Source organism: Amblyomma mixtum, chromosome 4 (genome assembly GCF_055824585.1).
Source record: "Amblyomma mixtum isolate Tamu chromosome 4, ASM5582458v1, whole genome shotgun sequence".
In the NCBI taxonomy this organism is placed as follows: Eukaryota; Metazoa; Arthropoda; class Arachnida; order Ixodida; family Ixodidae; genus Amblyomma; species Amblyomma mixtum.
The window spans coordinates 67,631,049-67,654,792 of NC_143015.1; the positions used below are offsets into that span (position 1 = coordinate 67,631,049).

Consider the following 23,744-nt stretch of genomic DNA (forward strand, 5'->3'; position numbering starts at 1 on the left):
TGGAATGAAAATTATTGCCTTTATTTTCTACCGGGCTGATAGTTTGCAAGAAAAGCTCCGTACTATTGCTTTTGCTTTATGTGTAGGCATTCTAAAATCAGATGCTTTTTTTTCTGTGTGTAAAAAAGTGATTTTGGGTTTAATTTGATGAGTGTATTTTGCGACTATGCTGGAAGTGACCTCAGCTGCCTCAAGGAGGTGGAACGATACATCCCATCATACATTTTCACGAGTATGGGATGCTATGAGGCCTATCTATTCTACGCAGTTCAGACCTCGGGGTGCACTTGTGCCGGTCTATGTGTGAAGTATTTTCTCCTTACTAGTGCCCAATAAAGGACCTCGATCAGGTTTAGTGTAGGTTGCGACGGCAGCCACATTGTATGGTTGTCTTGGGCGTGCGGTGAATATCGCGCGTCTGTTTGCTTAACTGGTGTGGCAGATGAAGACGCGCTTGGTGTCACCACGCGCCTGCACTCATCATTACTCATGAACCCTCCCCTATAACTTTACTCTCATCAGTGCCCACTCAAGCTAACCGTGGCGCAAAAGATGCCGTTAGAGTCACGAGTTAAGATGAGGGCCGAGCTGACATGTAGCAATGCCGTGTCTAGGCGACGGCTGCCTTGATGCCTTCCCACGTCTCCTGGACGGTGGGGAGTATATCTTTGGCCGGCAGCATGAAGCCCCGCTGACCCTGGAACCTTAGCCAGGACGGCTGAAGCTCGAGGGCAAATGATTTCTTAACACCCGCACGCTCGTAGGCCCAGTCGATGCTGCTCCCGGCCACTTGATCTGAAATATTTCGAGAATAAAGAGTATTTCGAACAGAAATAATGGCAGTTGCTACTACAAAAGCTAACAGAAATAATGGCCGTTGCTACTACAAAAGCTAACTTGCTAACTTGCTACTTGCTTGCTGCTACATAAGCTAACTTGCTACTATGTAAGCAGATCCTGTAAAGCTTATCTCTATTTACAGCTTGAGTAAGTGTACGCATGTTCTGAGCTGTTCCGTGCACGAGCTGTAAGCTGTGTATGTGAAATATTCCGGTCAAAAACTAGTCCTTCAACCCAACGGCAATATGGCTGCGCTTAGAAGAGCAAATTTGAAAGGCTGCACAGCTTCTGCTAAATCTTAGTAGTTAAAACATTACTCTGCATACAAAAACTGGGCATACAAATAAGGAATTCTGGGGACGTTGTTCTATCACTTAAACAAAACCCGACAGCGATCATGCCGAGAGCGACATAGAATCGGTCAACTCGAAAATGGAACGTTGTTAGTGCGGGTTTAAGAGAGTTTCTTAGGACTCACTACGTATACAAGTTCCAGAAAGAGTACACGTCACTCGTAATAAGTGGGTCTTGAAGAGAGTTTCTTTGCCCCATATGTCACTTCGGCGGCGTACTATCTTGCCTGCTTTGCCGTGGCTCTTCCGTCACCTTTGCGAATGGACGAATGAACACCGAATGAAGGATCTGCTCGTTGAGAGTGTAGCAGCCCCTCTCGCGTGTTTCATTAAGGCCCAGCAGGGCAAGGAAATTCGTCGCTGGGCTTGATGGATATCATGACGTCATGCCGGTACAGCAACTGCCTTCTGCTGGCCCTTACGCCAGAAATTTTCAACTCAAAACAGCGTTAGCTCATGCTTACACCAGTTTTGGGGTGTGAATAAATTTTGGTACCAGTTGTAAAACGAAAAAAATTATTAGATGACGCTGACACCAGCATCGCTTGAGTTAAGGTTGGGCGTTTTTTTTCTTCACAGGAATCAGAATAAGCATTCGCATATTTTTATCGAATGCATGCGTTACTGACCGCCTTTTCCTCTCCTTCCATGTTAGAGATGGGTTCAGGGTGAATTTGCATTTAATCGTCAAATAGCGCAAGAGTAGCGGCAAAAGTGACATGTAGTTCTTAAGAAGCTGAGGGACTGGATTGGGTATTTGGTTTATTGGGGTTTAACGTCCCAAAGCAACCCAGGCTATGAGGGACACCGCAGTTAAGGGCTCTGGAAATTTCGACCACCTGGGGTTCTTTAACGTGCGCTGACACCGCACAGTACACGGGCTTCTAGAATTTCGCCTCCATCGAAATTCGGCTTCCGCGGTCGGGATCGAACCCGCGTCTTTCGGGTCAGCAGCCGAGCGCCGTAACCACTGAGGCACCAAGGCGAAGCTGAGGGACTGGATAATAAATGACTTTCGGAAGAACATCAGGTTGAATAAAAAGAAGAGACAGATGATCCGCAATATTAGTTATTTGTTAGCAACGACAGATTATTGCGAACAAAAGGTCTGTTTTTATGCCGATTGATACGCTTGTGTGAATTTACATCGGAGAGCTCTGTACGGGACCTAGAATGAGCCGTTCGTAGCATTACACTATCTGAGCAGCAAGGCTTTCTATTAGATGAGCGGTCTGTACCATTTACACGCGCACAACACATACCTCTGGAGGTGGCTAGCTGAGCACAAACCTTAGTGATGCTGTGTAGCACTTGTTGAAAAGAATTAAAACTCCCAAATGCACCTAAAGATAAGCGTTTTTCTTTCTTTTGAGAAAAAATAATTCGCTGTGCCTTTTAGTTGCATTTAACCCATTATATAAAGCTGCGAAACGAACGTTTCCTGTTAAGTACTCCAAGCACAGCACTCTCTGCTGCTGTGCAAAATTTTTCTCCCTGGCGAAGCTGACATGGCGGCCGCTTGCTGTACCTCAAGCGACGCCAGTTAGTCGCAAAGTGAAACTTGATAGTGAGTTTCGTAACCAGCCACAAAAGTCTTCAGAGGCCCCTTCTACACGAGCAAAAATTTGGCAGGTGGACCGTTTTTTTTTGCACACTTACATATTGTCGTGGAGATGGGACCAACAGTGTAGGTTGTTCCTCGGACATTTTTGATCGCTGCCTTTGCCCTTAGTGAGATGTTGAGCTGAAAGAAATGAGATACGAACAAGTTAGGCAGCGCAATACCGCAAAATATATTTTAATAAACTTTTTTTAGGGTGAGTTTGTGTATCCTGATTTTGGAAAAAATAACAGCGCTTACGCATGTAACATAGTCAGCGCTTGTGCCTAGTGTTTGGTCTCTCATTTTGTGGTTGCGTTTGTTAGCACTGTTATTTTTTCTAGAACCGTAAAAATTTTTTTTACAGCAGCCAGTAAACATTTGCTACGGACATAAAATTTCGCCGCGAAAAAACATAGAAATTCATTATCATGACAGGTTGTGTTGCACGAAGTTAAGAGCACCGCGAACAGCTTGTACCTTCACACAACCAATCATGTGGATGCATCAGGGAACACAATGGACTTAATGCTTGCCATCTTGAAGAACAATTTAAATATACAGGACGATGAGACATCTGATGCAACAATTCTGTGCAAGCGGCTGTGTTACGTTCCATGATTACTTGTTACTCTAAGCCAAGGCTTCACATGCCACTGAATGTTGCTGTACGGCGAAGGAAGCCCGCACCGAAACATGTTGCCAGTATTTTTTCCTCAAAACGGCTCGGCACTGGAAAGACCTGCCATCAGAAGTGGCTACCATCGTCGACTTCCCAAGTAAAACAAGTAATTAGCCCAACACTGGAAATTTATTGCCAAATACCGCGCCTAGAAGGGACCAAAGTGAAACTATCCATTTGAAATATCGAGCCGATTGCCTGTACTGCTTGGGGAACGGCCACTTGAAAACCGGCTTCGAAGATCAACTGTATTCATATTAGTACCGTCTTGTTAGCTCACTCTCCATTTAATGCTTCTTGTGAGTAGTAGCAGTAGTAAAAACATTTATTGTTGCAAAAGGAAGTGTTAGGGAGTAGGGGGTTGGGGATAGATTGATGTGGAGCTCCAGTGGTCGGTCTTCCCTATTTCAGGATCCCGTTGGCCTCCGCCGTTGCCTTGACCCTCGTCACCAGCATAAGCTGTGTGCTCGGGTCGGAGTCAGTCAGGGGGGCCTCCCACTGCTCTAGACTAGGGCTAGATCTTTGGTAGTAAAGGGCTTTTTTCACAGTCCCAGGTGGCGTGGTACGTTGTGCCGTAGCCCCCACACCACACGCACTCTCTCGCGTATCTGTTCAGCCACATTTTATGATACATGGCTCTGCTTGGGTAGGTGTCTGTTTGTAGTCGTCTGAGCGTGGTGGCCTGCTCTCTGTCGAGGATATCATCCGGTGAACTTCTGAGAAGCGAATGAATCAATAAATGAATAAACAGAGATTCGTCGATCCTGACGGTATGTGGTTGAGCAGCCGCCCAGTTAGGGTGACGTGGGCGAGAGGTATCTGGTGCTTGTGGAGGATAGCTATATCTGCTACGACGTTTCGGAATTTTGCCGTCCCTTATTCGTTCCGTTGTTGCGTCGGCTTCTAGTGGGTGGGGGTATTGTGGAGGATGTAGGTTGGTGAGTTGCTGGCCAGTCACGCTTTTCGAAGGTTACATCGAGTGGGCTGGGGGAGGTGGATTCAGTGGAGGGAGTAGGTGGGTGAACAGCCTGATAGTAGAGGGAAAGGAAGGTGCGGTAGGGAAGTGCTTGTTTGTTGTGCTTTCCCGAGGGTGAAGGCTTCACTCGAAAACGCTACAGGCGGACAAATGCTGCCATTTTCGGATTATGGCTCTGGTACTGCTCACGCAGTGAAAACCAAAAAAATGTGCTTGCGCCGCACTACAATAATTTGTATTTTGCACTTTATTAACATGTATCGTTGGACGGGAGAAAACAGCGCCTTGAAAATACGGGGCTAGTGAAAAGTTCCCGGGCCACAGGGTCTGCTGTTTGTTATATCCTGGCACTTAAGATGCCGATAAAGCTATCAAGGTTGTCTAATAATAGAACGATCTTCTTTTACCCTGTACAGGTATAAAGCACATTAAAGATGGATGAAGATTTGAAATCCCTCCAAAACGGTCAAAAAATTGATTTTCGGGAAATTGTTTTGTCCGTTTGTAGGCCTTGTTTTTTTTATGCTGACCCAAGCTTCGTTCCTGAAATTGAGGGGAAAGTAATTTAACAGAAATATCTTTGGGAACCACAGTGGCTGTGCATTGCGGGGAAGCACTAAAACAATGGGCGTTTTTCTCTATAATGGTTTTCTGCCTAGATACAGACCTTGTGGAGCAGATTTCCTTCTGACTCTATTTTGACCCGGTTTCTTGTTGCACGCCTAGAATTGTAGTGCATGTCAAAACATGCTTTGTTCTGCGGTTTTTAAAATTTGTGAATTATCAGTTTCTAGTACGAAATTTCTTTCTTGCTCTAGATATCTCAACAGTCGCTGCATCCCCCCAAATTAAAATATAAAATACGTAATAACGGAGTAATTACTCATTGACATCCACCCGAGCACACCCGTACGGCTGCGCTTCGGTGTTTTACGAGAAATATCCAGAGAACTTCCTGCCCTGCGGCCCGCCAGTAGAAACACAGTGATGATTAACGCAGCCCTCTGCCATATTTTCATAACTCTTTACACTCTTCACAAGTGTGCGGAGTGAAAACTCCCCATCCAGCGCAAGCTCTATACTATCTCTTAGTTATATAGAATCGTCTTAAAAAAAAAACTGCAGGGTAGATTACGAACTTAATACTGATGAATACAGATGAGTTCACTGTTTGGTGCTGAGACAATATCCGCCTGCGACACTTTGAGGAGGTATAGAAAAATTAGTTAGAATTGCTTGGCTTTACACCTAATTTGTAACAGATGCCTCCTTTCTTACTTTTTGCGATCCCAGACAGAGCATAGTGCAGGAAGTGGTTTAAGTACACGCTCTTTATCGAGAAATTACCACGTCTTCTCCCTCCCTGGCCTTGTTCCCTCTCCCGTCCTTCGCCTCTGCAAAACGCGTACTTACCAATTGGTCGTACTCTGGTACGAGAGCGTCAGTGTAGGCGTACGGGAACATCCATAGCAGCCCGAAGCTGTGGAACGAGAAGTAGAACTCCGTGCGGCCGCGGATGTCCATTAGGGCCTCCCTGATGGCACGGGTTTCAGGTTCCGAGAAGGGACTGTCGCCGCAGTAGGTGTCTGTACAGGGATTCTCATTGGAGCGTTTTCCTGCGTGCGGGACAGTACACATCATGATGGGCGGCAGCTCTAACGTAGTCGCTAGGATTTGTACAAGAAGGCAGTCGAGAGGAAAGTAAACATAGATGCTAAGTATAGCGTTATCTTGTTCCTCCTAGAGACCTCGAGTGAGCCAAAGGAACGGTTGTTGAGAATTTCCGAGACAAGACCGACTGGTATCAGAAACTATCTCTGAGGTCCTGAAGAAGTGAGACTTGTCTAGCGCTACTCACTGAAAACATTACGAGACATGCCTGAGACGTGGTGGATTGATTGATTTTTGAAGGACTGGAAGGGACGTGGTACGTCCTGTATTACCACGAGGGCCACGTTGGAACGTGGTCATATGGTGAGGGTGGAAGCTCTGTGAGAACCTTCTTATGCTACCTGTGGCATTCAAGGCTGCCAGATGCGAGGTTCTCGTTAGACTATCAAGCATACAAGTGTAGGGTAAAGAGGTGCTCGTTATGAAATACATGACGGAAGCCAAAAGCCAAGTCTCCGATATGAACGAGGGTGGCGCTGGTGAACACTCTGAAGGTTCGCTTACACCGCCGATTGGATTGCCGTCGCCGTAGCGGAGTTGCCGGAGAACCGGACTCGAAATTCGGGTTCCGTGGGTCAAGATACAACCAGCGTCATATCGTTGTTTGTTTTCTGCATTGACGATTAACTTTACGAGATGAAATACTTAAACTGTTAACCTCTCATTCACCTACACCACAAAAAGAAAGAGCGTCTTTTATTCTCCTTGGCTTCAAAGAGTGCTGGCTTCCTTGATGTCAGCTAGGAACAACATGCCTACCGCCTTCAGTTAGGCGAGACTCTTAATATTGGCACGTTAGGTCAGCAAATATTTCGAAAGCATAAGCATGTGGTGTTTTCATCGTGATTAGAAACTAGAAGGTTGCGTCAAGATTTTATTTGAGATTCGAAATGCTAGGAACAGAAACTAGAGAGAGAGAGGAAAAGAGACAGCACTAACAGATATGTTATTCACAAGCAAAATAAAAAGACTTCAGACTTCATTGCAGACTATAAACAATGTAACACCAAACATCCCAGCAAGGGGTCAGGAGTAAGAACGTCATCACATGTTGGCTACGGGCAACCATGGTAGCAGGGATGCAGACGTGGAGAAGGGAACCATTTCTTGGGGGAGTTTTTTAACGTGGCCAAAGATGGGACTGTGACGTGCGCTCACTGCGGTTCTACTGTGGTGCGCGATCATAAATGAATTTTTTTTTCTTCAAAGGTAAAATCGTAGTAGCGATGATAAGAACGCACACTCGGTTCAGTGATTCTGTAAAAAGAGTGAGGCTGTTCTCTGCATTGGCGCAGCATAAAGAGGCCAACACTTTTTTTCGGTCCTTTAGTTAATTATTTATTTATTATGAAAAGAAAAAGGCGTCCTTCATAACAAAATTGTCTGAGAGAATTGTGTTGAGCCATGCTGGTTAAGAGCTAATATGTAGCGGCATATAATGAACAAGAACTGGTGAGCCTAAGTGCTTGGCAGTATTTACATCACTATTCGGTCTACAGGATTCGAATGAAATAAATATAAAGGTTCAAATAGATATAAAAAGCAATGGACCTAGCAAAATCAGTAAATAAATCGGTGAAAGAGGAACGAAAAATAGTTTTCGCTTTACCCTTTAGAGGGCGTTGCAAAAGTTGTGCGCGCTGTGAACTCACTTTTTCATAAATTTTGGTCTACCTAGCAATCACTTATTGTTTCAGTTGAATGTCATCATCGTCATCATCATCAGCCTGACTACGTTCACTGCAGGGCAAAGGCCTCTCCCATCTCTCTGCAATTAACCTGTCCTTTGACAGCTGCGGCCACAGTATCCCCGCAAACTTCTTAATCTCATCCGTCCACCTAATTTTCTGCCGCCCCATGCTATACTTGCCTCCTCTTGGAATCCACTTTAAGTACCAGTGGTTATCTTGCCTTCGCATTACATGCCCTGCCCAAGACCATTTCTACCTCTTGATTTCTTCTAGGATGTCTTTAACTCGCTTTTGTTCCTTCACCCACTCCGGCCGCTTCCGATCTCTTAACGTTACATCTATCATTTTTATTTCCATAGCTCGATGCGTTGTTCTTAAGCCCAACCCTCTTTTTTAGCCTCCACGTTTCTGCCCCATACTTGAATACCGGTAAGGTACAGATATAGTTGTTGTATACTTTTCTCTTGAGGAATATTGGTAAACTGTCATTTAAGATCTGAGAGAACCTGCCATATGCGCTCCACCCCATTCTTATACTTCAAATTTTTTTCCTTTTTATAATCCAGATCAGCGGGCACTACCTGCCCTAAGTAGACGTATTCTCTTACCGCTTCCAGCACCCTTGCTAGATTGTTGAAACATTACTTTGGTTTTCTGCATGACAGTTTTTAGCCCCACTGTTCTGCTATGCTTGTCTAACTCATTGATCATGCTTTGTAGTTCCTGTCCTGAGTTACTTAGCAAGGGAATTTCATCAGTGAATCGCAGATTACTTAGGTACTCTTCATTAAATCTTATCCCCAACTGTTCCCATTTCAGGCCCGGGAACACCGCCTGTAAACAGGCGGTGAATAGCATTGGAGAGATCTTGACTCCCGGCCTGACACACTTCCATATTGGAAAGTTCATTGCTGACCTTATCAAGTACTATGGTAGCTGAATTTAACATCCTCCATATTAGAAATAGTGTGCTTTCTTATCCCAACCAGCTATGCGTCAAATATTACTATCAGGACAGTGAGCGTTCTCGCCCGTAAGCGCCGTTTCATTGCGAAGAAGCTCTGCCACCATGAATAATGCCAATTATTTCCCTGAATTTCGAGCGCCATGTGAAAATTGAAATATAAAGCGATTCCACAAAATCTTTGGAGATAGCTTCTCCAATTTTCTCGTATTTAAATAATACAGTTCCCACTTCATTTCACAATTTGTAAGCAATTTTGTCCATGTGAAAAAAAATAACAATGTCTGTCTTCTGTTGAAAACGCAACGAAATAAATTTGTTGAGGCCTGGGGTCATACTAGGTGGCAAACAAATATTTTTTAAATGAAATAATAGAGGCGCAATAGCCACAAAAGCTTCAGTACCTTTCAGCAGGGCTTGAATTGCGAGCCTAACTGCGTAGGAGAACGGAGGTTCCACATTGTAGCCATAAACATGGACGGAGCCTGCACATTGCATAACACATAGCACACCACACCACAAGCACATAACAAGCTACTCCACAGAACAAGCAGGCATGATCTTGTTTGCAGCTTCCCCTGGCGTCATACATTCAATGCGGAGGGGAAAAATGCTGAATATTATAAGTGTTCCTACTCTCATGCACTGTCCGTGGCGGTGCAAGAGTCCGCAATGACTAATAAAGATAATGCAGTGTTTAAGCATATTTGTACAGGGCCAATCACACTTAAAGGGAACACGGCTCCGCGTGGCTGCGCAGCAGCGGAGCACTATTGCTACCAAGTCGGTGGCAGACCCGTGCAAACGGGCGGATGGCACGAAGCACAACGTCGAGGTCCGTCTTTTCATATGTCACTCTGCATTGATTCATGAACGGGTTAGATGCAGTGGTACTCCGCAGGTAAGTGGCCACGCGGGGCCATGTTCCCTATAAATGTGATTGACGCTGTACCTATCCACGCACTCAAATATTGGTGTGTCCGTGTGTGCAACTGCTGCCCTAAGTATTGCATGCACCAGGTAGTGCAAGGCGAGATGTTCATCAGAACAGAAAGTACAAGCCTGAGCAGCGCTCCGAAATTGCGCTTCGAGATGCCAGCACGTATAGTCGACATTAGTGTTCGCAAAGGTTTGTAGCTCGGAGTCGCAATTCAGCAGGTTGTTTTAATGCGCCAACCGCAGAGCAGATACCGCCAGAGCTTGCGGGTCAAATTCAATGACACTTTGCATGGGAGAAAGCGAGTACTGAATCTGATAACTTTATAAATAGGCAAAGAGCGTAAATGCTTTACCATGCTGTTGCAATTTTTATACTAGACTGATGAGGTTTAACGTCTCAATTTCAATATCTACGAGGCCATGTAGGTTGTGACATAATGTTTTCGGATGACCGTGGGTCCGTTCTTTAATAAACTGCGATGAAGCTTATTACTGCTCTCTTCGCTTAGCGTACCCACCGCAGTGACTCGGAGGCTTCGGTTTTCGGCTGCTGATCGCAAGGTCTCGAGTTCGATACAGGTCGCGGTGGCCGTATTTCGATGGAGGCAATATACGTAAAGGCACGTATTCTGTACGAGGTGGGCGCGGACAAATAACCCAGGTCATGTTAATTTATCCCGCAGACCTCCAATACGGCGTTCCCATATTCCATGCGAGTCTTCGGGACGTTAAAACCGGCCATTAAAATTTTTCACGCATCTGTATAATACTGTTTGAGAGAAAACAGTGCTGATAAGTTCGACGCAAATAGCCCTAATCATGATTGGTATCTTAACAAACTTATGAATTTCATAATATAAGTGCCAAGAATAAAAATAGCAACATGCAACAAGATATAAACACAGAAGACAGAAAGCATGTGTAAACTGCAAAGCGTATAATAATTAGAAGGGTCAGGACCATACACGACACACAAAAACGACATACAGCTTCTCAACCCTAGTTGTCAGCGCGGAGTTATCACCGTCAGCATATCGATAAGCACCTTCTGAGGCATAGTACACTGCAAAAAAGACCCGCTGCTCTCCAGCCAGCTCGAATTCGGCCAGCCGCGTCTACTCTTTCACCACATCTGTTTATCTAATCTCCTTCGCCTGAATGTTTTCCGATCCGAAGAAAGATGTCCATATCATAATTGTATGCTTTCCCACTCTATTACGCTAGCAGAGCGCTCAGCTGACAATCGAGAATTAAGCATATCGCTTAGTGACTGCTTCGTGCTGATAACTAGGAGTGTTTTACTAGGTCTGAAAATGAAACATGGGCAACTTTGTGTTAGCGTCTGTAAATATAATGCAGTCATTAATATTTTGTACATCATCTCGGTGCAGTATTTGCTGATGAAACTTGTGCAATAAATGATATTTTCCCTTACGCGTGCTTTTTGGGGCTTTGCACTTAATTCCAGGCATCCTACGATTGCGTGAAACAAGCACAAGCGGCAGGCTGTGAGTGCTAGCCTTTAAAATCCCGATTAATCCAAGCAGGGTCATAGTTTACATTGTTCAGCTTTACACCTAATATCTGTGTATATACCCTTGGCTGCAGTGCTGACCATTATTCTATGCTTTTAACGTAATTGGAAGAATAATAAATGCGCCAATAAATACTTTTTTATTCACCAAATGTTTACCCTAAGCACTTAAGCAAACTCGCTGCTTTTGTTCTTCTGAAAGGAAATAAAGATGATGTGTTGATAATCCCCACACCAGCAACAAAATAATGACATTGTGCTAATGCATCAAAAGATTAACAAAATTTATGGATGATCAGTTGCAGAAGGATGGCATAATGAAGCAAACGCAAGCAAGAGTCTTTAGCAGTAGCCTGGTGTCAAAGCTGATTTTGCTATTTTAAGTTAATGCGGGCCGGGAAAGGAGAACAACAAAGTTTATTAAATAGTTAATGTTATTAGGGAGTCTATGTCCAGCATTATTGTCCTTTCCTTTCTAGCTAGTGAAAAAACTGTATTAGAGAACTAACATTTCAAAAAAACGCACGATGTCTTGAGCCCATTGTTCTTAGCTTCAGCTTAGTTGTACTTCTTGTTTGAGGTGTTTTGTGTAATTTATGTGGTCATCCCAATTTGCCGCTTGAACCATCCACACTGGTCCGGGGGAAGACAAAAATTTTCTTTGCTTCATTTTGGCAATGAAGGCTTTTTTGTTCTGGGATATCTCAAACTATATTAGGAGGACCTAGATTGTCGCGTAATATATTGTGGGCTAGGCGGAGAACTATATATTTTGTGGGGCCTGATTAACGTGCTTATATTCTGTGACTCATTTTAAACTTACGATCATGCAAAGTGAAATGCCGTGAATGCAGCAGTATCTTGTGATTCGGATTCAACTCCCTCGACGACAGCAGAGGCTGTTAGTATGTACCAGTCTATACTGCTTGCCTGTATTTGAGACTTTGCTTTAGTCACTTAAATAATTAATCGATCAATTTATACACAAAGAACAGCAGTTAGTTTGGCAATGTTTTACAATCAATAAACTTTGACGCATAATGAAACGGTTTTCGCTCTTTCTTCTGCACGGCAGGAACAGGTGGACGAAGATTGCATGCCCGACTTATTTGGAGCGCTTATTTGGAGAGAAAATTCATATAAACTGCCGACAAACTTTGCGAGCTGTTGTTTGTATTCCTGCTGTCTAGTGCTGCAGTATGTTAGATGAAACGATGCCGTGCTCGAATGAAACATTACTCACTGCAAAATGTGCCCACATCAAAGTTTCTGTTGGCGTCCGCTCCACGGCACCGGTTACTAAAGCGGCTCTTAGAACGGGTCTTTCTCCAAAACCGATCCTGCAAAGTCAAAAGTCCTTTAATCCTGCAACTGCCTGCGTAACTTGTGCTACATAAGTGACAATAATATGCACAGAAAACATAGCGCGGTAACTGCAGTGGACGAGACGAGGGCAGGACAGGCGCTTGTCCTGTCCTCGCATCGTCCTTTGTATAGGTAGTGCGCTATGCTCTCTGTGGGACGATTAAACAACATACTCAAAGATATTCTCTCTGTAATAATTGAGTTTTTGGTTTCGACATTCATTTCGCTATGCCATGATTTCACTGATGGTTTCAACCTTAGAAAGCAGTGTTAAAAAATAGTTGCACTACAGCATACAGGATGACATCAGCTAGACATCAGCTAGGATGACATTGGCGTTAATGATGACTGACCGTGGTGTGCGTGTACTCGTAGCCATCCGGGTTGACTATCGGATAAATGCGCCACTCATACTTCGACACCAGGTGGCGGATGTCTTCGTCCTTCTCGTACTGCGTTGCCAGCTGTTGGAAAAAGGAAGGAAAAAAATAAATTATGGTATATATTTGCTTGCATTCAGAATTCAGAACAATAGGACGCTGCCGAATGTGACATAAAGTTAAGAAATGATTAAAGAAAAATGTTGGTCCAGCCTGACTGGAAACTTGAGTATAATTCGCCGGGGACTTGTGCTGACCGGCCTGTTTTTATTCTTTTTTGTTTCGTGCACAAAAAAATAAGCAGTGGCCCCAGATTGAAGGCACACAGTAGAGAACAAAGGCTATCGATCGTTGAAGGGGTTACTTTTACAGAAATAACTTTGATTTTCAGTGGATGTTTCATGTACTACGCAGTATCCATTCCAAACTTTCTTTTTATTAGGAAGTTTTTCTTCTGGTGAAGTCCAAAAAGCTTGAACGCAATGCTGGCAGCCAGACGCCGCTCTACTACGCATGCAGTTCTGCGTGGTACCTTTATCTTTTTAAATTTCAAAACTCTCCGCTTCGTTTCTACGTCTTATTTACCTACTTGCTGCCAGAATTAGGGTGGCAGAAGGACGGTTGAAACTAGGAAATGGAACAAGTCGTCCTGGAAAAGTTCGTTGCTTCTGGCCTGTTTTAATCAATTCTTTTGCTCATGACCGTAAGAACTTCGAAACGCATGAACGCAAAAAGCATTAATTTTAGGACGCCCTGCACACAACGTAAGAGGTCATTTTGGTTGGAACCCTGAAGACTTAGAGGTCGAAAGAAGATTTCTTCGCGTGACAGTGAGTGGTACTCGTATATGCGACTTGGGCTAGTAACTACTCCAAGTTGTGTGCTTTTACTGCCTAAACCCAACTACTTATAGCTCATAACTGACTGTTCCTAGGCATGCAGGCCTTTAGTTGCGAAGGGGACAGTCGCTCACTACGTGCATTTACCGCTGTCTTTTCGCTAGCACATACGCTTCCTGTTTGGTAACGCGATTGTGCACTTGCCTGGTCTATGATGTAGAGGCAGGCGGAATGTGAGATCCATTCTCTGGCATGAATTCCGCATTCTAGGAACACTATGGGCAAGTTTTCTTTGGCCTTGATCTGGAAGGACACGTGTGGAGAATGAAGGCTTTAGCCAAATGTAGAACTCACACTTGATTGTCAAGTGAGGCGCTCATTTTACTTCTGTCTTCAAAAGCATAAATTTTGTGCACAAGGAGGTTCCGATTACACTGGGTTTTGTAACCTTTGGGAGGTGCAGTAGATTGTGAAGCGCGGAAAGTTGAATATCAAATTAAGAAACAGGTGGTAGAGATTATGCTTTAAAATTTTGTTTTGAACACTTCAAACGTATTATTAACGCAAGAAGATGGCGGAGTGGCGAAATACAAACTGGATAAACGTAAATTCGAAACTCAAAAATGAACTCAAAAAGCTAGAATATGTAGCACATCTTCCAGCTGGTGCAGCCTGTCAGGTGTCTTCGAAGCACACCCGAGAAGATCGCATGAATGCAAAAGAGCGGCCTCTCAGGCTCTTCTCTTCGCACTCTTAGGAAGAAATTTTCTGCGATAAGCCGCACTAGCAACCACTTCTTTTGATAAAAAGTTAAGGATATTCAATGTACAAATAAGATTGATTAGCAAATCACGAATAAAAAAATTAGCTGGGGCTTAGCTCTGGTTAAGCCTGAGTGATTGCGAAAGCAATCACCAAGCTCCCTGGCTGCGCTTGGCTCTGCTGGTGGTTTGGCATGGCTTCGCCTTTTCTGCAACTAAAGGATTTACTCTGGACACAACATGGTTTCTACTATTTGTTTATTCCAATGAACACGCTTTGGCGGTCCGTAAAGAAGTCTCTTGGTCTGAAGACTGGTAATTACATAGTCGTCATTATATCGCTCTGCACTACTCATAGACGATTCTTCGGCATTGAGAGAGTCCATGAAACTACTCTCGCTCACTGAACTTGTAGAACGCCGCCGGGCTCGCCATTCTGCGGCATAGGCGCGTTGCTTAGCCAACCGCTCTTGCCTTTCTTCATCTGTCTTCTCGGCACGGCGCCGGCGTTTGCGCGCAGCACGTCGCTCCAGCGACGCCTTGTACAACTCCTCAGACATGACTAAGCGGAGCGCGCCTACGGCGCCCCGTTTATCCTCTCCTAGCGAGCGCCCTCACGCTGCGGGCCCAGGAGGCCGTCACGTGGTAGCCGCCGCGCCGAGCGAAGGAACGACTACGGCCGAACAGACGAGTTGGGGCCCCCGCTCTCCTCTGGTCGTGACGTCACGCTGTCACGTGGTCATGCGCCGCAGCTGCGCCGGAGCGAAGGAACGACCTCCACCGACGGCAGAAAAGTGCTAACAGTATTGCTTTCGCAATAAAAGTGGTCGGGATTTAACGGGGTGGAATCGAGGAGCCGTGCGAAAGCAGGTGTTCAGTCCTCAATTGCAGGGGACAGTTGAGCTCCTCTCTAAGGGTATGACGAGATATCGTTAGTGGGTTAATGCCCATTTTTGCAGAATTTGACATTCGCTACTTAACATTCATAGATCGCAGCGAATCCTTATACCACTACCAGAGCAGTGGCGCAGCGGTTAAACGATTAAGCGGTTAAGCACGAAGTTCTACTGCAGGCTTGTAGCAAAGGCTAGGAATCCACGGAATATGCAATTTCAATTGATAAAGCAAGCACATTCCCACTGGCCCTGAACTTCGTAAAAAAAAACGACTGCAAGATATCAAGCGTCTCGTTGTCATCCACTTACATGAACGCCAATCATGTCCCGTGATTCGTATGATCTGCCGATGGACGTATATGTAACGTGGTCGTACTTCTTGGCGTACTGCTTCAGGGCATTCTTAAACTGGAGAGGAAGGTGTGCGTGCAATTATTAATACAATGAATAAGATACTTTGGTCTCGATAATCCCAAACTTTTCATCCTACGAGAAAGTAGTCACGTAACCATTGGCTGTGTTAACGCCGCCAATGGCTACGTTACTGATTTCTACTAGAAGTAAACCAGAGTAAAACACGCGTGACTAGAGCAGCGAGTAGTCGGAACACGCTGAGATTAAACAAATACATAAAAGAAATGGTGATGGGTGTAGTAAGAGCGCTAGCTTCTTGGGAGGGAATAATAACACCCTCAAGAAGATGAATAATGAACATCATGCGAAAAGCTTGTCATAGCTAAGGCATCAAATTGTTTGAAACAGCTTTAGAAGCTACGTGAAGCCACCGCTCAACACATTTTAGCGACGGAAAGGGAAGGTACGAACTGTATCGGCGCATAAATTGAAAAGGGAAATTGCACTTTATTTTAGTCTAGTTAGTTGTACGTTACAAGAAACACGTTAGGTTTCCGTTAGGCAACGGTTAGGCATTCCGTGGAAACCTGCTCGCGAGCTTTCAGGCGCGAAACCACTACACGTCTGACGTACCTCTTGGAACTTCAAGTACCTCTCAAAGCGCAGTGTCGACGTCGAATATGTGGTGAAGCGCATCTCGTTGAGCTCATTGTCGATCAGACTGCACAAAAAGAACGCACAATGCACGCACTCAGCCCTGGTCTTCATGGTACGAAAGATCTTCCGGTGAAACGAATCACTCGGAGTGTTCGTGCCTTTGTGTCTGTGCGTGTGTTGCAGGACAGTACGTACAAGATACCGCGGGGACCTCTTTCAACTTGATAACCGCCCGCGGCTGCCACCATCAAGAAGAGTGATACTAGTTATGAAAGATAATGGTTCTCAACATCCAAAGATATATGTTTTAAGTAAATGTGTTCTCGAGCGAGTTACGTTAAAGGACAAAATAAACTTGAGAGTAATTGAGGATTTCCAGCGGTGGCATCAGGTCGCTTAAAAATGGTGCGCCGGCAGTCATAATGCTGCGCAAGTACCACCCTCGCGTATATGCGAGATGCAGCAACGGTTATCACAAATGTAGAACACCAGGCAGTTGTTGGCATGTGCTATATACACAAGCACACCTGTGCCTCACTTCGTGTTACGACTGAGGGAGAACATGCTTGCTTTTGTTGTCGTTATTTTGCTGTTCTCAGGATTTTCTGTCGTGATTTTTTTCCACTCCTTTTCCCACACGTTAGTGACAGATTAGAGCAACAGACAATGGGGTCGCTCGAATTGTGCTGACAGACAAACACAGAACGAAAAAAAAACCACTCCACCAACCTCTTGCCGGAGTTGTGCTGTAAGAAAGAACGCAGTTTTCTTTTGCTGCAATGCTACTTTTGAGCGTGTAGTTCTGGTTGATTGAAGTCATGCGTGGCTAAGTTGCGTCGAAGGTTTTTTTGGCTAAGGCATTCGTAGAGTTAAAGTTTGCGTTTGTGAGATTTAGGCCTGACGGGTTAAGTTCAAACGTAAACAGTAGCTGCATAATACAGCGGTGGGAACCATTGTGTGGATGGTTAAAGCGCTGTTCAGTCTCACAAACAGCCCAAGCAACACAGATAATCGGCCCAATTTCAGAAACGTATTGGCAAAGCCCTGTGCTACAAGGGACCAGAGCGATACAATCAATTTGCAATATTGGGCTTATTACCTGTAATGCTTGGGAGGGAGCCAAAATGCCTTACTCTTGGAGGTTGGAGCAAGTCGTGGTGACGGTGATGCCCGACCGCGAAGCTGTGGTCACGAACTCGGCGACCACTTCAGGTCGCAGCCGCAGAAGTGCCGATGCGCCGACCATTTGTGCCTCTTGCCATACATCGAGCTGCGTGTGAAGTGAAAGGCGACAGTATGAAATTCTGCTACAGCGAAAATTAGAGCCCGGCAAAATGTAATACAACTGCCATTGCACCTACGCTTTCTGACGGTAAGGTTTTATTCAGCGGTATTGTTAAAAGGTAACCGGACCTGTAAAATTGCCAGGAGAAAAGCTTGGGCATGTTGGTAATTCATTTGTGATGGAGCAGCGCAAAACAGCGGGACTGTCCCGTCGTTTCGTGGTGTTCCATCACAACTGTAAATTATGTAGCATTATCATTAAATAACTTATGGTGTCAAATTGAATATGCGGCACACATACAGATCCGGATTAATTCTAAAATTCACAGAAGCCAGTAGGGGAAGGGAAGCTGTGAAGTACAGGTGGACCTCTCAATGGATGACAGTGGTTTTCAAAGGGGTGGGCAGAATCACCTCTATAAATCTCCTATAGCCCCAGAGAAGCAGGCACAAGTTTACGTTCTTGCAGGAAACTCGTGGTAGGCGCAACTATTAGCTTCAGTCTGGAAATTTCCGGCCATACCTTATACCCTAAGAGAACACCAGGGTTTTTTTAAACAGTTTCAGTAAAGTCACAATACAGTGCTTGGACTCCACTCTATCTGTCACAAGAAATCGTTTTTTTTTTTAACGCGCGAAGTGGAACCCTTTAAAAGAGCGAAATCAGGAAACCTAAACTGAAACCCAGTTAGCAGTCGGCGACTCGCGGCAGGCGCACCACTCACTCACAGACATAGGCTTAGCTTTGGGGCAATTTTAGGTCAGAAACATTACAAGGAAAACACTCGTATGCGGGATGAAGGACTGAAGTAGGGACTGAAAGCGATGACCCCGTCAGTAAAATGCCTGAGGAGACCAAATTCAAGCCTTAGATTTTATGTGGTTAGTATGTATTTGTATGTATTAGTATGCAGGGAATGTCCCCCACGTCACAAGTGCAGTGTTGCGCATTCTGATCCGAGGCCACGAAAACGGCAAACTTTAAAATGAATTTGCGACGTAATGTAATGCCCCTTATGTGAAAACTTGCTGGCAGTCGGAGAAACCCTAGTGTTGCCTTTGGGATATTTAGATTATCTCTACTACAAGAATGAAAAGCAAATAGGGTCTTGAAGTGAACGTTACTGGAATAGCGGTCGTTTTGCGCGCTCCCATCTTTGGCAATATTTCTCGCGCTGGAAAGCTCCCAGAAAGAAGAAATGAACTACGGACAGCGACTAGCGAGTGCTGTATGAAATTATAACTACTTCTAGCGCAAGCTGTTCCCATTTCAGAAAACTGAGGGTTGCGTAAGTGGAATTATTTAAGATAGGCCGTATTCGGCGCACAGGAAACTTCACAAGCGATAGAGATATTTGTCTTCACTTCAAGGCTGGTGCCAGAGGCTGTCTTCAAAAACGAAAGGGAATAGATTGCAATTCGAATAGTTTTGTTCTAATCTCCCTGCATAACGATTCCGGAGAGCGTTGCCTTCTTTTCAGCACACGTTAACCATTTTCATGCCCCAGAAACTTTTTGCCTTGTTTTCCGTTCAGTACATCCGAGTAAAGCACATGTGTTCTAAATGACGGCCCTCATATTACGCAGGAAACTATGGGCCACGAGGTGGAAATTCTAAGCATTGCGCTGCGTGAAGCTCGTGCAATTGAACGTAAAAAATTCTCGAGACGATTTATATGTCCTAAAATGACCCAAATATAGGTTCTAAAGACCCAAATATTCGTCTTGAAGATCATCATCTTCATCAGCCGGACTACACCCACTGCAGGGCAAAGGCCTCTCCAATGTCTCTCCAATTAACCCTGTCCTTTGTCAGTTGCCGCCACTGTAACCCCGCAAACTTCTTAATCTCATCCGCCCACCTAACTTTCTGGCGTCCCCTGCTACGTTTGCTTTCTCTTGGAATACACTCCGTTACCCTTAAGGAACAGCAGTTATCTTGCCTTCGCATTACATGCCCTGCCCAAGCCCATTTCTTCCTCTTGATTTCAAATAGGATATCATTAGCCCGCGTTTGTTCCGTCACCCACTCCGCCCTCTACCGATCTCTTAACGCTACACCTATCATTTTCCTTTCCATAGCTCGCTGCGTTGTTCTTAACTTAAGCTGAACCCTCTTTGTTAGCCTCCACGTTTCTGCCCCATAGGTGAGTACCGGTAGAATACAGCTGTTGTATACTTTTCTCTTCAGGGATATTGGTAAGCTACCATTCATGATCTTGATTCTTGAAGATGTTTGGCGGTAACCAGGCGCGATTTGTCTACAGGGGAAGGTTCTTTGGTTGGTGTGTTGGTAGCTGTTTGTCAAGCAATGCAACTACAGCTAATGAATGCCTGACTAAAAAGAGGACAACTAACTCACGTTTGAAGCCCTATGCCGCTTGGCTACGTGCTGAGCCCTTATTTACTCTGCTATGCAGTTGCAACCTTGGAAACAAGTCAGTGTACCAGGCCCGGCATGCGGCGAAGAACGATTCGCAGGGAGCTTTGCTTGTTGACACAGCTAATCTATTTCCTCGTGCAGAATTTAGATACATTGAGTTTTGTGAGAGGATGTTAGATGAATGGTTTTTAGAGCGTTAGCGCTGAGACTTGTTACTCAAGGTCACGTTAGTTAGAAACACAAGGTCATTCAATTGGGACCACTGGTGGGTACCATTGGTACACAGATTCTGAACGACCTAATTGGCATAGAATATACGGAGTGATATCAAACGATTAAGCGTGTTTCGGAGCATAAGGCTACTGTGTCGAATCAAAGCGCAGCTCATTGTGGGGATTCATACCGACGACCTTTGGTTCCCCAAACAGTGATATTTTGAACCTTCAAACGTCCATTACGGCCCAAATAATTGACGTAGGACATTCGAAGTAGTGTCAAACGATTTGTCTTCTCGCGGTGTATACTTTGGCAGCAAAGAGGTGGATATCCAAATATAAAGAAAAATTTGTACCCGTTATACCGAAGGTGGCTGATGGCGCAATATTCGTTCGATTTTTGTAACGCTCGATACTCATACGCTGCATCAATGTTTTGCTCGTTTTTTAGGTACTAAAGCAGCGCATGAGCTGTGAGAGGCTCCGTAGCGAAGAGCTAATTAATTGTATAGATCGCGTGAGATTTTTTTATAGGCACCAAAATATCAGTATAAGAGAGCTTTTGCTAATCGCGTTGATCGAAACGCAGCCGCCACACCCGAGATGGATCTCGCTAGTATAGAGACAGCAGGTGATCCCGTGAGCCGCGCGGTTATTGCTGAGGGCCACATAATTAGATATAGCTAATTGTAGAAGGTTATCGTAATGCGGTATAATAGCAACCGAGAACAAGAAAGTTCGAAAAAAAAATCAACACCCAGTATATTCTGTGCTAGGCTTCCCCGAATTTGTTATTCTCCTGTATCGAAGCTCGAAACTGGGAGTGAAGCACTAAACGGTAAGGCAAGGACGTTGAGATTGAATGGCGAACTTGTTATCTCCTGATGGCATCCCCGGTCTATTGTGCGCTGCCCTTGCCGATATGGCGACGAAACTGAGGTTCCATTCATTGCTCACCTGAAGCCTCTCCACCAAGTCCGATAAGAGGCTAACGTGAGATGGCTTTGTGGGCGTCACAGATACCAACTGGTGGCTGCGTTCAAGAGGGAACAGATATCAGTTTCTTCTTCTCCATGAAACAATGCAGCCTATGTCAGCGTAATATATACCTGTGTGCCGTTATCAACCTCAGCTTCCGCGGTAACAGCATTTCCAGCCGCAGGCAAAATTCCAACGCAGAATGCTTTAGATTAAGCGATAAAGGCATTTTTAAATTCTGGTATATTCACTGACAGCACTCGACATTATAAACCTGTACTATATGCGATAATTTCTCGCCAGGAAAAGGTTATGGCTTTACTGCCTGCTGAAGGTTAAGCCTCAAGGTGACCAAATGTTACAGCATATGAACGTGACCATTCTAATATTTTCTTTTCCTCCTTGTTACTGGGCAGTAGACGAGACGTTTACATTTGAAGAGAGTTCACGCGGAGTACTCACATGTCTTTGCTTTCCCAGTAATGATAGTCACTGTGTCGATTAAAACCCCGTAGCTCGATAAAGCCATCTGCTTACTACTGTAGGAGCGCAATGAGTGACACTCCAAGATTGCCGTGTCTGAATAACAAATCAATCGATCGATCGATCGATCGATCGATCGATCAATCAATCAATCAATCAATCAATCAATCAATCAATCAATCAATCAATCAATCAATCAATCAATCAATCAATCAATCAATCAATCAATCAATCAATCATTCAATCAATCAATCAATCAATCAATCAATCAATCAATCAATCAATCGGTCGGTCGTTGTTGTATAACTTTCGTCAACACAAATTTAGGGTACAATGCATGGACCCGTATCCAGGTGACAGGCACCCTGCCATTAGGGCACCTGGGGCATGCTATCCCCAGATATGTTAGCTTTCTGCAGCACACCATACACTCTGAAAACGAATACAAATAGATGGGAGTAAAAAAGAACTAAGCTGTCCTCTAACGCATATCCTTTTATAAAATATTGTGCGGTAGAGGACAACTTTACTCCCTTTTTACTTCTCTCTGTTTAAAGTGTATGGGTGGCTTGCTAAAGGTATTGGAATCACAGAGGTGGCTGGTCTATACCGGCCAAAGACGTAGGAAAACTGTACTACGTTCATTGCGAGCAGTTGAGGGCTAGTTCACAGGCTTTCCGAAAGCATACCTAGACTCCTACTTCCCTCTCCACACCTTGTTGTATCAGGATAGAAAGGGATACAGATACACAAGTGGAAACACAAGCCCTAACTACGCCATAGTGCGAAAATAAGCAAAATTCCATAGAGATCTGCCTGTCCGCAGAGGGAGTATAAAGTGTTTAGGCTAGTCCTCCCTCGGGGCTATTGGATGTCGTATACTATCAAGCGAGGCCAAAAGCACACAGGTCTTACTACGCCTTGGACCATATCGAATGCTCGTTTTGATACACTTCATTCGCCCTTAGAAAGGCACAAATAAAGTTCACACTGGCGCAAAAATCTAGCAAAGGCGGCGAAAAAACTAATGCGGCACCAGTGATGGAGAGTTCGGCGAACCATGTGAGATGCGTGGCTTAAAATAGGGTCCTTTGACTGAATTATTTATGTCTCTTCCTATTAGAACGGCCACTCATGAAACCGCCAGACGTTGGGAAAGCATTATATTGACTGTTCTCGAAAATCTGGACCTGAAGCTGGGTTGAATTGATTCTTAAACCTTGTGTACTACGACTGCTCTCTAATCTTCAACTTTGTGGCCAGCAGCAGAGCAGCCAGGTAAAAGCAAGTCACAAAAATAAACAGAAAATTCCTGCGGAAGTCCTGTTGTAGGAAAGGAATAGGAAATGGATATGTTGAACGAAGAAATTGTTTTCGGACATTACGCCTACAAAAAGGCGCATCTCATGACATTATTTGCAAAGATAGCAAATCGGCATCAACATCACCAAAGCTCATCCTGCGACCAGGAGCGGACATCCAAATCAGACATTGCGAAATTTAGCGCAAGCATTTTTCTAGTCGCAGAAGATTACGACAGAATCAACTGTCCTTTTAACGAAATATGATGAAAGTGATGATAGGTTTGGCGTGCACCGGTAGTGCATGGCACAGTTAGCTTGAAAATAATTCGCTCATGCCTTACTTACCCCGTGTAGTCGACTCGCTCCGTCTCGTTGTGTGCTGGCAGCGCCCATGACAAACTTAGCGCCGCCAGAAAGGCCACAGGAACGCACAAATTCAAGTGCGCCATGATTGGTGATGACCCTCAGTTGCCGACTTGCTCCCTCCCAATACTTCACACACGAATGACGGCTCCCAGAGCTACACCTTACCAGAGTCGCGGGCGGCTTTTGCAGAGGCAATCGCACATCTTATCTCTGCGGCCGTTATCATTCA

The 23,744-nt window shown here is 44.7% G+C and overlaps 1 protein-coding gene across 2 annotated transcripts; it reads right to left on the bottom strand.

Annotated features, from left to right (window-relative positions):
• LOC149346753 (zinc carboxypeptidase-like) lies at positions 1–23,681 on the bottom strand. 2 transcript variants are annotated; one of them, XM_089586675.1, is made up of 12 exons: positions 23,495–23,681; positions 21,342–21,417; positions 17,636–17,772; positions 16,479–16,566; positions 15,801–15,899; positions 14,039–14,137; positions 12,969–13,079; positions 12,494–12,590; positions 9,182–9,262; positions 5,865–6,067; positions 2,853–2,937; positions 1–795 (listed from the first exon to the last, which is right to left on the bottom strand). In XM_089586675.1, the coding sequence occupies exons 1-12, from the start codon at positions 23,596–23,598 to the stop codon at positions 611–613; spliced, it is 1,365 nt and encodes a 454-aa protein (XP_089442801.1). In that variant the 5' UTR covers positions 23,599–23,681; the 3' UTR covers positions 1–610. The 2 variants fall into 2 exon arrangements, with proteins under 2 accessions (XP_089442801.1, XP_089442800.1); XM_089586674.1 differs by lacking the exon at positions 9,182–9,262 and having other exon boundaries at positions 23,495–23,679.
• Positions 23,682–23,744: the final 63 nt, after the last annotated feature.

Bases quoted from the DNA above. Each gene is read 5' to 3' on its own strand.
- LOC149346753 (XM_089586675.1), bottom strand. From the start codon at position 23,598: ATGGCGCACTTGAATTTGTGCGTTCCTGTGGCCTTTCTGGCGGCGCTA. The intron at 14,138-15,800 runs GTAAGTGGATGA...GTGTCCTTCCAG, and splicing joins GGGACATGATTGGCGTTCAT to ATCAAGGCCAAAGAAAACTT. The intron at 6,068-9,181 runs GTACTGAAGCTT...TCCCGCACGCAG, and splicing joins AATTCAAGCCCTGCTGAAAG to GAAAACGCTCCAATGAGAAT.